The sequence below is a fragment of the Formica exsecta genome, unplaced genomic scaffold, assembly GCF_003651465.1.
Source record: "Formica exsecta isolate Colony F162 unplaced genomic scaffold, ASM365146v1 scaffold108, whole genome shotgun sequence".
Taxonomy (NCBI): Eukaryota; Metazoa; Arthropoda; class Insecta; order Hymenoptera; family Formicidae; genus Formica; species Formica exsecta.
Genome location: NW_021848419.1, coordinates 977,711 through 989,354, shown reverse-complemented (window position 1 = coordinate 989,354; position 11,644 = coordinate 977,711). Strand labels below are relative to the sequence as shown.

The window sequence follows — 11,644 nt, the reverse complement described above, 5'->3', positions numbered from 1 at the left end:
GGGTAGTAATAATAGTCAGAGAAATTTTTTTGCGACCTATTTTGTATAAATATTTACGAATTAAATTATAATAATAGTACAAAAAATATTGATTTTTTTCTTATTATTCATAATCAATTTCAAATAACTTCATTTATCTTAATTTTTAGTTAGTAAGTTACTATTTTTTTTGTTTTTACGCGGACGGCATGCTTTCATTGTTATAAAACAATGGATAATTTGTTTTATACAAATAATTTGAAATTTATAATTAATTTTTAATATATCCAAAATAAGTTTTATTATCATAATTAATATATATACATGCTTCAATTATGGAAATTAATATATTTTATTGGGAGTACTTGCTTCGGCAGTATATATATGTTCTTAGGCAGTATATATATATTTTGTTGGGAAAACTAACACACTATATATATTTTGTTGGGAAAACTAACACTTGCACTTCTAAAAAATGCGAAATACAATCGACGCGAATACAGAAGCATTTGCAGATGTGAAAAGAAAAGTATTGTAAATGAATTATAAATTATATTATATGGCAGACAAGTATTGTGTATTTGCACATATACAATTTGATCGGCAAATATTATAAAAAATATTAAAAGCAAGACATTTTATTGAAATGAAAAGAAAATATCTTGTTAGGGAATATTGAAAAAGTTATAAATTATTGGAACTTTTTAATTTACGACACTACTCTTCACAATATAAAATCTCCACAAAAAAAAATCTTTCTCGTTTTAAATTAACAATATTTATTTAATTTAAAATTATATAAAGTTACATCGATAAGTACAGTTTTAAGATAATAATTGATTGATTTCTTGAGAAACCATCTCATAAATTTGTTCCATATCCTTAGATCCATCGATAAACGTTATAGTTCCATGCAACTCCTTTTTTTTAATAATTTCATTTTTATATTTTATATATTCGGGCCACACTACCTTATCGAAATATCCCGGTACATCGGGCGGTTCGTATATACGATTTTTTCTTCGCTCCCAACATTGTTCCTTCGTCAATGTCAAAAAATATTTACGATCACACAAATCCGTAGTGTCTTTGTGTCGGAAAAGCAAAAATCCATCTAGTATTAGTACTCTCTTCTTCAAACCCACTGCATCATTTTCGTGAGAGTGAAGTATCTTTATAATATCGGAATGCATTCTCTGCATATCCAGACTCGTTATTAGGTCCCAATTTAAATGATTTAATTCCTGTATCATAATGTGACGTGGATCGTCCGATGGCAAAAAATAATCGTCTTGACGCACCATAACAGATTTTGGAAAATTGTCGAGAATCTTATTAGCCAATGTGCTTTTTCCGCTACAGGTCGCCCCAGATATGCCAATGACAAACCACTGCATCATTATTTTATTCATCAGTATCATATATTAGAAATATGACAAAAAGCAGACACTTTCTCATTGAACAATTTAGAGCATATGTGAAATGATGTAGCATTGATTATATAACAGACACTTTTAATCAATGTTTTATATCACACGGGTATCAGCTGCATGCGTGAGTTATGCATATTAACACAATGCGTATGATATATTGCGACGATAACATAGCTTCCTAACACCATTGCGGATTCTGACAATTTGCCATTGAACTACTTTGCTCTACCTTCTCTGTTTTATGTAGAGACAAATATGGTTTCACGTGATATATAGTAAAAAGTATTAAACCGCCAATGAAAATTAGACCGAAACTCGCGGGAACCATCAGAGCCAGATCGTGAGAGTAAAAGAGAAATTTGAATCTATCGTCGTCGATGAACGGCAAACCAAGTACCCAAATGGTATAATAGAAAAACAAGACAAATGTCAATATTAATATCACTTTTCCTTTTTGATGATCGCTTTCAAACATTGTTTTTTGTGATCCTATTTTAATTTTACCAACGTTTTTTGTTGTCTTATTCTTTCATTTAATGTCACGATTGATAATTATTGGACATATTCCTGTTCAAACTTCTTAAAGTCCTCTTCAGTAAAAGCTGTCTCCTCTGGCTCTTTAGATTTCTCCTGCTGTTGGATATATCTCTTTTTGATAACACGATGCAATAACTGAAAAAGAAAAAAAAAGTCTAACAAATTCGAGTAAACTGATATCTGAGTAACTGAGATATCTACAGTAGATGCAAGATTAGTAAATTTGAAAATGCAATTGAGAAAATTCTCATACTTTGCTTGCTATTTCAGGATTTATCCGATTATTGCTAAGTAAAAGAAGTTGTTGTACATTTTTGTCGGTAGGATCTTGTTGAGTAGCTATGCGTTTTTGGGTCTCATAAACAGTAGTTTTGTTAGATCGAGCCAAAACTGCATCAAAATCTTTAAAAAAAAAAGTATTATTTTACTTTTACTCACCTGTATCTATTAAATAATTTAATAATAATATACAAACATAATATCAATATTAGTTAAATATATATAACAGTAAATAAATAATTTACTATAATATATATATATATATGATATTTTATAATTTATAATATATTTATATACAAAATTTATTTTTTAAATTGTGCAATTGGCTTAAAGATGATTAAAAATGATTGTTAACCTGTTTTATCGTATTTGGAGATGATCCTGTGTTTAGTGGGAATTAGATCCAAAACTCCTTTATATCTGGTGTCTTTACGTTTTTTCCTTTTCTTTTGTTCTACAAATTATCATATATGAAAAATATTTCCATCACGTCAATTTTCAAATGTAACACAGTCTCTTAATAAACTAACCTTTATGTGGATCTTTTCCGTAGTTCAATAATTCCAAACTTTTATGGACAAGTGAATCAGACATTTCTCGGTGATATAATATTTGGCAGAGAGAAACCTGAGAGATGCCACGGTCCGATTTTAGGTGATCCTAAGGTTATATAAAGTAAGGTTAAGTCAGGAGCATCCTGAAACCCATAAAGCCCGTGTTACACTACGCATTGCGAACTCGGATCGGATTTGGAGTACGGACTGCGAATCGTCATCCATCCAATCAGAACGAAGTAGCCAAGGATCTGATTGGATGATTGACGATTCGCAGTCCGTAATCCAAATCCGCAATGCGTAGTGTGACACGGGCTTAAAGCCCGTATAGGACGCATTGAAGATTGAGATTGAAGATTGAAGATTGAAATTTGACCAATCAGGACAAAGAAATTTTAGTCCCTTTTGTTCTAATTAGTCAAATTCCAATCTTTAATCTTCAATCTTCAGTTTTCAATGCGTAGTCTGATACGGGCATAATGCATTGCAAAGAATCGGCGTGTGCACAGTCGCTATTGAAAAGAGATGCTAAATATTGAAAAGAGATGCCAAATAAGGTAGATTTGTTATTGGCTCTTGCGGCCTTTCGCAATGCATCATGGGTTCTTGGATGACGTACACAGTTTCAATATATGATTAAAGGCACTTGCACAATGCTAGGCAATAGCGATAGCGATAGGCGATATCCAATGAGAGCCCTGCATTTTCGAAAAAGCAGTGCTCTCATTGGATATCGCCTATCGCTATCGTTATTACCTAGCATTGTGCAAGTGCCTTTAATCATATATTGAAACTGTGTATGTCATCCAAGAATCCATAATGCATTGCGAAAGGCCGCAAGAGCCAATAACAAATCTATCTTATTTGGCATCTCTTTTCAATATTTAGCATAGATAGATAAAGATAGATAAAGCTCTAGTTCCGACTGACAACGTGTCGGGTTCGGACGTGTTTTTGCGTGCTGCGTATGTCCTTTGTCTGGACCTTTTTTTGGACTCCCTCCTCTCTTAGAGGAGTTTTGCTTATATTCTACAAACCCATAAGAAACAATGGTGTATGGGCGACTAATGCCCAACCAGCCATAAAAGAAAGAAGAAGAAGAAGTAGATAAAGCTCTATCTATATCATAGATATATTATGGCTACGTTCCAAAATGTACTCTTCGAGGAAAATTTTACTCGTTGGCCGTTTCGAAATTTTTTTGAGCGTTTCTGATTGGTTCCAGGCCGACCATCGAGTAAAATTTTACTCGGAGAGGAAATTTTACACCGTTTTGGAACGTAGCCTATATATAGATAGAGTTTTGTCTATATTATGCTGCAATTCGTTCCTGAGCAGTCGTCTTGACCCGTCCACTTATATATATATGGTCACTTCCATCCGTTCGCTTAACACAAAATGCTCACTTAATATAAACATAAGAAAAATGTTTTTTTTCTAATTTTGATAGTTTCACTACTATTATATTTCTACATGGATAAAAAAACTTACAATAATTTAAATACATATTTTAAAATCGGCATAAGGCATAAGATATTAAAAAATTTCAATACGATAGACTTTAAAGGACAGTCAAAAACTATATTATCTATGACACATCAAATATTTTTCTAATATATTTATGTATATGAAAATGCATTGTTATGAAATGTTACCAATATTTAAACTAAAAGAAACTTGACTTTATCAAAAAAGAAAAAAATATGAACAGTACATGTACTTACTTGGCGTGAGCATATCTTCGCTAAGCGGCTGCCGATTGAAAGGATCCGTGGCACTGTTGAGTAAATGTCTAATGATAACTGCTTTGTCCATAACAATACCAGACGGTAGCTTGACTGGATCCTCCATAAGAGTGTCCATCAATGGATCCCGAAATTCTTCAGGAGCGTCGCCACGCGCACGATTGTCTCTTGCGATTACTGCCGCACGCTCAGCGAGAGCTACGAACCTATCAATTTCCGTCGTAGTTTTAATGGCGGATCTTTCTAGTTTATTCGCAGCGTCGGTGAATAACTCGTTACAAAACAAATGCTGCAAAAATGAATTTTATATATATACATACATGTATACCCAGTAAGCAATTTGATAACAACCCTGCGGGAAATGGTCGATTAAAACCGATTAAAACATAATCCGTTTTAATCGGTTTTAATCGGTTCAATCCGCGCCCGGATTAAAAAGTAATCGATTTTAATTCCGAACGAATTATAATCGGTTTTAATATCGCTTTCGCGGATTATTTCCAATCTAAAATCATTACATTCTAATCCATATTGTTGTAAATCTAAATAAACACGAATAAGCGAATGGATATTGTGCCTGCCGTAGGTCGTCACATTAAGCACAATACGCGTGAAGTCGGATTTGCTGTTATCATGAGTCACAATTAATTATTGAATCGGTGTTTCTGCAATTGAAACTCAGTTGTTAAAAACAAATATACGAATTCTCCGCAGAGGGTTCGCCTTATAACCCCCCCCTGGCCGCTTTCTACTTCCAGGTAGGCTCGCTCGACCTTCGCCGCGTAGCGGCGCCGCCCGGAACTACGCGCAGACACGCGAGTGCGTGTCCGCCAAGTTGCGGGTCGCACTATTGTATTGCGGATTGTGCTTAATGTGACGACCTATGGCAGCCACAATATCCATTCGATTATTTGTGTTTATTTGGATTGACAACAATATGGATTAGAATGTAATGATTTTAGATTGGAAATAATCCGCGAAAGCGATATTAAAACCGATTATAGTTCGTTCGGAATTAAAATCGATTACTTTTTAATCCGGGCGCGGATTGAACCAATTAAAACCGATTAAAACGGATTATGTTTTAATCGGTTTTAATCGACCATTTTCGGCAGGGTGGAGGCAAAAATCGAGCAAGATCTGGCAAAGTTTGTAGCAAGCACTTGGCAATATCTGTTAGAACAGACGTGGCTGACTGGGTATACATATATGTGTAATATATAGTGTCCGGTAAAGATTTTGCCAACGCTCGTGAGTGAGTAGAACAAAGTAAACTAAAAAGAAAAGTCCTGTAACATTTATTTCTATAACTCTTAATAAAGGAGTTATTATTGAGTAAATTTTGCCAATCAACGCCGATCTTTTGCCGCGTGTCTGGTAGTGTGCGTGAGCGGTGAGCGCTGTCACTACGGCAACGCACAATACCAGGCGGGCAGCTCACCGACGTGCATCCGGCTAAAAGTCGGCGCAGATTGACCAGATTTTATATATTCAATAATAACTCCTTTATTAAGCGTTATAGAACAAAAATGTTACGGGACTTTTCTGTTCAGTTTACTATGCTCTACTCGCTTATGAACGTTGGCATAATCTTTACCGGACACCCTATATATAATATATTATAAAAGATACTCACTTCATCACTGGCTAAAGCAGCCACAAAATCATCACAGTCAAGATGTAAATATATATCAACCAACTGACTGAGTAAAGTCCTTGGTTGCCATCCGTATTTTTCCAGTTTTCTCTCTCTCAAATTTTCATACTTAGGTCCGCACAACTGTTGCAAATTAGAATTCAGCATGGCACACAATCGTCCGACTAATTCTGGTCGTAGAAATGGTTTCTTAATGTCGACCGTTAAATAATGAAACATAGCAACTATTTCCTTGACTAATTTAAGAGAAAATCTGACTTTTTCCTCGTCCGCCACCAGCTGTCTCGTGCTCGATTGTTGTTCCTCGTGCGAAACAGCATTCCATGCGATAGTGTCGGACATAAATTCCTCCATCTCAAGTATATAGTTCAGATATTCCAGAGCCTCCTCCAGCAGAAAAGTAGTATCATTCATCAATATGTTGATAAACTTGACGAAGTGCTTGCCGTTATTACTCTCATTGACGATAGACGCTCGATGCATCGGATTATCCCACATCCAATTTAAGATCACACTTATGTGATAACGTATTGTAAACTTGTCCTCAAATTCGGAATTAGTGTCAATGAGTTCAACGTCGGTACAAAATTTCATGAGAGACAACGCCAGAAATGTCTTGGATATAGGATGTGCCATGACTTTATGGCCAAAAGTGTTTTCCATTTTCAATTTATAAGCTGATTTCAACGTAACCTGATCCTTATATAACAAATATATATTATAAAGAAGCTTGATGATTTTTGCGATTAGATGCGGATTTCGTATACAATGTGGCGTACACACAACGACGAGTAACAAAGTGATAAGCGGCGATTTATCCACTTCATTCCAGTTTACTTGAGAAAGCTTGTAGTATCTGCAAATAAAAAAATGCAGTTATAATTACTAAATAAACTACAGATAAGCATTATGTATAATTGTGAGACTTGATAATTTAGTAAAAACTTACTTGAATGTGAATAACAAGAATTCCACTATGTCTTCCATATACCATTCCGGTAATGCGGTGAATTTGCACGTAATTTCTTGAAGCAACGGAAGTTCAGGAAGAGGATTACTCGAAGCAGTCTGCGTTAGAAGACTCAGCAGAAACTCGGCGACCGATATATAAAAGTGTAAGCATCTTTTCAAAAGGATGCAATGATTCACACCTGTTGTCGTACATGATGTGGATTTAACCAATCGCTTCAACTGTTGCTTCCATTCTTTGATCAAGTCTTTATTGTGCTCTGCTATAGGACTATCTCTCCATTGGGGTTCTGTGACTTGCAGTTCGCAGAGCATTTTTTGTAAATCCTTTAAGGCCGACAGTTTTCTCCGATAGTTTTGCAATGCCGGTAACAGCGCAATGTGATGATAATGCAGCGTGAGGAACCAACATTGTGTCGAAAAGTTCGGTTCTGTCTACTTATGTGTACTCTCCAAATATTGCTGCCATTCTGCAATTTCTTGCGAAGTGAGTTTCAGTCTTGTATCGTTTTTTATCTCGACGAAGCTGGAAGGATGAAATGGATACAGCGGGTCTACAGTGTCCAGTTTGATCTTCACAGAGAGCATTTGCAAAATCGATAGTAGATTCAACATAAATCCATCTCCGGCCAAGAACGAACTGTCCTCCTCCGTCTGTATTTGCGCGCGTTTCTCGTTGTGACGTAGCAACGCTGCCAAGTATGCAAGAGTGGCATCGCGGCAGTTGCTATTCGCGAGTATCGCATCAAATATCTTGTGCAACGACTGTCTGGTAATCTCCAACTGGTACTGCAGGAAGAACTCTTTCGCTACATCTATCTGATAATCTCCGCTAAAGAATTCCATCATTTTCGGTTGTTCTTCGGCAAATACCGATAGCGAGAGAAACGGTCCCAGAAACGAGGTCTTTATGAGCTCTCTACCGGCTGCAGATGTCACGTCAGGCAAGAATTGAACTTGATTCGTTATCAGACGGCAAATCGGACGTATATTGCCGCTTGGTCCACAGCGAATCTCTATCAGTTCGCCTAGCGCCTCGATCGGTCTATGCATATTGTCGTCCAAGCTCAAGCTCGTCTGCTGCATCGCGAGATACAGACCTTGCAAGACTGGAGTGAAAATTTTATTGAATGTGTTCGGATTCGTGTGTGTCCTAACCACGAGCTCGCAAAGATAGCCCCGAGGTAAGTTTTGCGATAATATCGGATAGAGAAGATGAATGGTGCACTTAGGTATAACAGCAGCTTGGCAAATGCCGATCAACCCTTGTAGAACAAGACTGGAATACTGAACACATTGCGCTCTCAAAATTGTCAGTACATCGGAAAGAGGAGGTACACTGGATTGCTATAAAATATATAAATATAAATTAATTTAACAAAATCTTGTCTAATTTTGAAGTGTGTGTATGTACGTACCTCTTCATGATTTCTTTCTTCAATTGCAATTCTTGAATAACAATCTAATAAATAAGTAAAACTTTTCGGTTGTGATGAGCTGTCGCCTATGAATAATGGTATAGTCGGTAATTGATAAAATGAAGGAGCCACAGCAGGACTTATCAAAGGACTCGCTTGGCTATTCGGACTGTCTTCACGGTCGGATGATGTGTCTACTGTGATGTCTTTCAAAGGATCTTCCTCTCTCGAGAATATGCATAAAATCTCCATCAATGCCTGATTGATAATATCGCTAAAGTCCAAAAGTCTCTGTGTTTGCGTGTATGCTGCCGTTTGCGGCAGAAATATTCTTCCCTCTATAGGTTTTTCCCACGATATACACAAGACACGTGATATGATAACGTTTGCAAAATCGATTCGCTCCTTCTCCTGGTGTTTCAGAGCGTCGAGCAATGCTTTCGATCGATCACTTTCCTTCTTCGAATCTTGATCTTTCTCAGTAAGTTTCGCCGGCGATTGCAAATCACTGCGTTTTTCATGTATTATTGCATTTCGCTCTGCTATCTGCAAATCCTTTGTTTTCTTCTCCAATCTGGAAAACATACGTAAAATAAAAATGTTAGTCATACGCATTAAATCACAAACATATATCATTTATTTTCTTTAGTAAAATAATTATCTCTGATATAAATACATTTACTGTCAATTGTGCCAATATCTGTCAATATTAATACAATTCTTATTAATGCCATTTTACTTTCCTACCCATTTCGCGAGTAAAGAAATAATGTGAAAAAATATTAAGCCTACGGCACACGGTACGATTTTGCATACTAGATCGCATGCGAGACATTTTGCTAGCAATTATAATGGCTATGCAACTTGAAATATTATGTGCTGCGTGTTGCTGTGCGTGCTGGCATCACTGGCTAGCATGCTAGTTTTTGATAATAGGTTCGGTACTATATTTTTGGTCGATTTTGCTTGCGTCTGGCGTGTTGCGTCCTATGTAGACGGGCCTAAGATAATCTGCACGTGTGACGCCAAAACTGGTAACACTCTTATGATTGGAACAAGTAGAATACTTCGCTAAACAGCACGCAACGAATCAATTAACAAAATCAGTACGAAAAATCGTACCGTGTGCCGCAGGCTTTATATAGTATCACTTAGGCCCGATTCCACAACTTACTTTAACCGGAGTTTAACTCGTTAATGGAGGATTCACATTGCATTTGATGTACAATGTATGACGTCCGATTGGATACATCGGTCATCAAACGTAATGTGAATTTTCCATTAACGAGTTAAACTTCGGTTAAAGTAAGTTGTGGAACTGGGCCTTACTTGCTCTTGAGATCTCCGTTATCATCCCGCAAGCGTTTGATATTGAGCTCGAGCTTGACGCGTTCCGTGTCCGCCTCGTCGAGCAGCTTCCGCTTGTTAGAGAGTACGAGGCTATACACGGCCTCGATGTTGGATATCTCCCGAGTGACGGTTTCCTGGGTGGTTTGCATCTCCCGCTTCAACCGAGAGTTCTCACATTCGAGGTAACGTATCGCTTCGATGTAAGATGCCCGATCGCTGAGGCTGAGCGGGCTGCCAGGCTGTCGGCTGACGATCGGCGTCAACGTGCTCGGCGGCGATTGCATACTACTCCACGACGACGAGGCGGCGATTGTTGTGGAGGACGGGACGTTTGTCGCGGAGGACGCGGCGGCTGCCGTCTTCTTCCTAGACTTAGTTTTTTTACTAAGCATCGTTGTCCTCGTTGAGGAGTTGTAATACCTGGCTTTTCTCTCGCACGTGTTTTCCCAGTTACGTATCACGACTAACGTTTCAAGATCTAGAGACACCGATGGCCAGAAAGAGACGGAAGAATAGCGGGAGCGTGCGTAATGGCGAATTGTCAATTCGAAAATGCTAAAAGCGTCAAATGTTAGTGTATGTGGTTCTATTCGCGATCGGATATACACCTCGCAGCTAAATACGCACTATGTACTATCGGCTACCGTTGCGATTGACGACTGACGACTGACGACTGAAGACGTGACGACGTGACGACACGACTGATGCCTATTCTTGTATTCGTATTCTTAATATTTAAATGGCCGTAATGATCTGGGGTGGGTCATGTATTCGGGCCAACAACACGTATACGGTATTGAGTATCTCGCCACGTTCTCCCCACTTTGCCCGCTTATGCGCGAACCGAGATCATTCTCTTTTTGGATAGAGTATAGGGCCTAGGGCCTAGGGCAGTGATGCAAGTTTTGCGTTTTTGTGCCTGCTGCCAGCGCGTGTGGCATGTAGAGGGGATACGCACACAAGCGTAAACCGTGTACATGTACAAGTGGGGAAAAGTGAAAAATTTTGCCATTGATTTTAATCTTAGAACATATATAAATGGAAGGGAAATGCCTATTGTTCTCGAAAGAAAAACATGTCCAGAGGAAGTGAGAAAGAAAATCATAGTCGCGAGTACCAGTTGTGTCGCGCTTCGAGATTAATCGATAGCGATCCGCGGATGCAACAGTATATTATAAATAGATTTCGGCTGGACTCTATTTTTACTACACTATTAATTGCTACTCTATGAATATTTTTCTTTTTTTGAGTGCTATATCTATTGATTGCGTTTCTACAATAATACTACCCTTTTTTTGAGTGCTATATCTACAATGATGCTACCCTTTTTGAGTGCTATATCTTATTGTTTCTCTGTAAACCTGTTTATGGCCGTGTGACGAGTACTCGTCGGTGCCAACTCCCCACACGAAGAAGAAGAAGAAGAAGATTTCGGCTGCGTTCCGTTTCACGCATTGAGCGCATAGATCGCATGGAAATCTATAGTTTACGTAAAGCCCGTTCTACATTGATCGCATGTCGCCAGTCGCAAGCAAATCGACCAATCACAGTCGATTATTCCGTCGAATAATCGACTGTGATTGGTCGATTTGCTTGCGACTGGCGACATGCGATCAATGTAGAACGGGCTTTACGTAAACTATAGATTTCCATGCGATCTATGCGCTCAATGCGTGAAACGGAACGCAGCCGAAATCTTCTTCTTCTTCTTCTTCGTGTGGGG

At 37.9% G+C, this 11,644-nt stretch overlaps 3 protein-coding genes across 3 annotated transcripts; all 3 read right to left on the bottom strand.

Moving 5' to 3' along the window:
* Positions 1 to 737: 737 nt before the first annotated feature.
* Positions 738 to 1,486, bottom strand: LOC115234638 (nicotinamide riboside kinase 1). The gene has a single exon (XM_029805851.1). It carries the CDS (start codon positions 1,398 to 1,400, stop codon positions 804 to 806), a length of 597 nt encoding a protein of 198 aa, XP_029661711.1. The 5' UTR covers positions 1,401 to 1,486; the 3' UTR covers positions 738 to 803.
* Positions 1,382 to 2,965, bottom strand: LOC115234644 (active regulator of SIRT1-like). Its single transcript, XM_029805865.1, has 4 exons — positions 2,759 to 2,965; positions 2,584 to 2,682; positions 2,203 to 2,351; positions 1,382 to 2,084 (listed from the first exon to the last, which is right to left on the bottom strand). Exons 1-4 carry the CDS (start codon positions 2,820 to 2,822, stop codon positions 1,965 to 1,967), a joined length of 432 nt encoding a protein of 143 aa, XP_029661725.1. The 5' UTR covers positions 2,823 to 2,965; the 3' UTR covers positions 1,382 to 1,964.
* A 1,488-nt stretch (positions 2,966 to 4,453) lies between these two features.
* Positions 4,454 to 10,706, bottom strand: LOC115234888 (ubiquitin conjugation factor E4 B-like). The gene is given in 6 exon segments (XM_029806269.1): positions 4,454 to 4,816; positions 6,164 to 7,040; positions 7,134 to 8,500; positions 8,572 to 9,145; positions 9,901 to 10,476; positions 10,549 to 10,706. Coding segments are annotated over 5 exon segments (3,579 nt in total). The 5' UTR covers positions 10,314 to 10,476; positions 10,549 to 10,706; the 3' UTR covers positions 4,454 to 4,468.
* Positions 10,707 to 11,644: the final 938 nt, after the last annotated feature.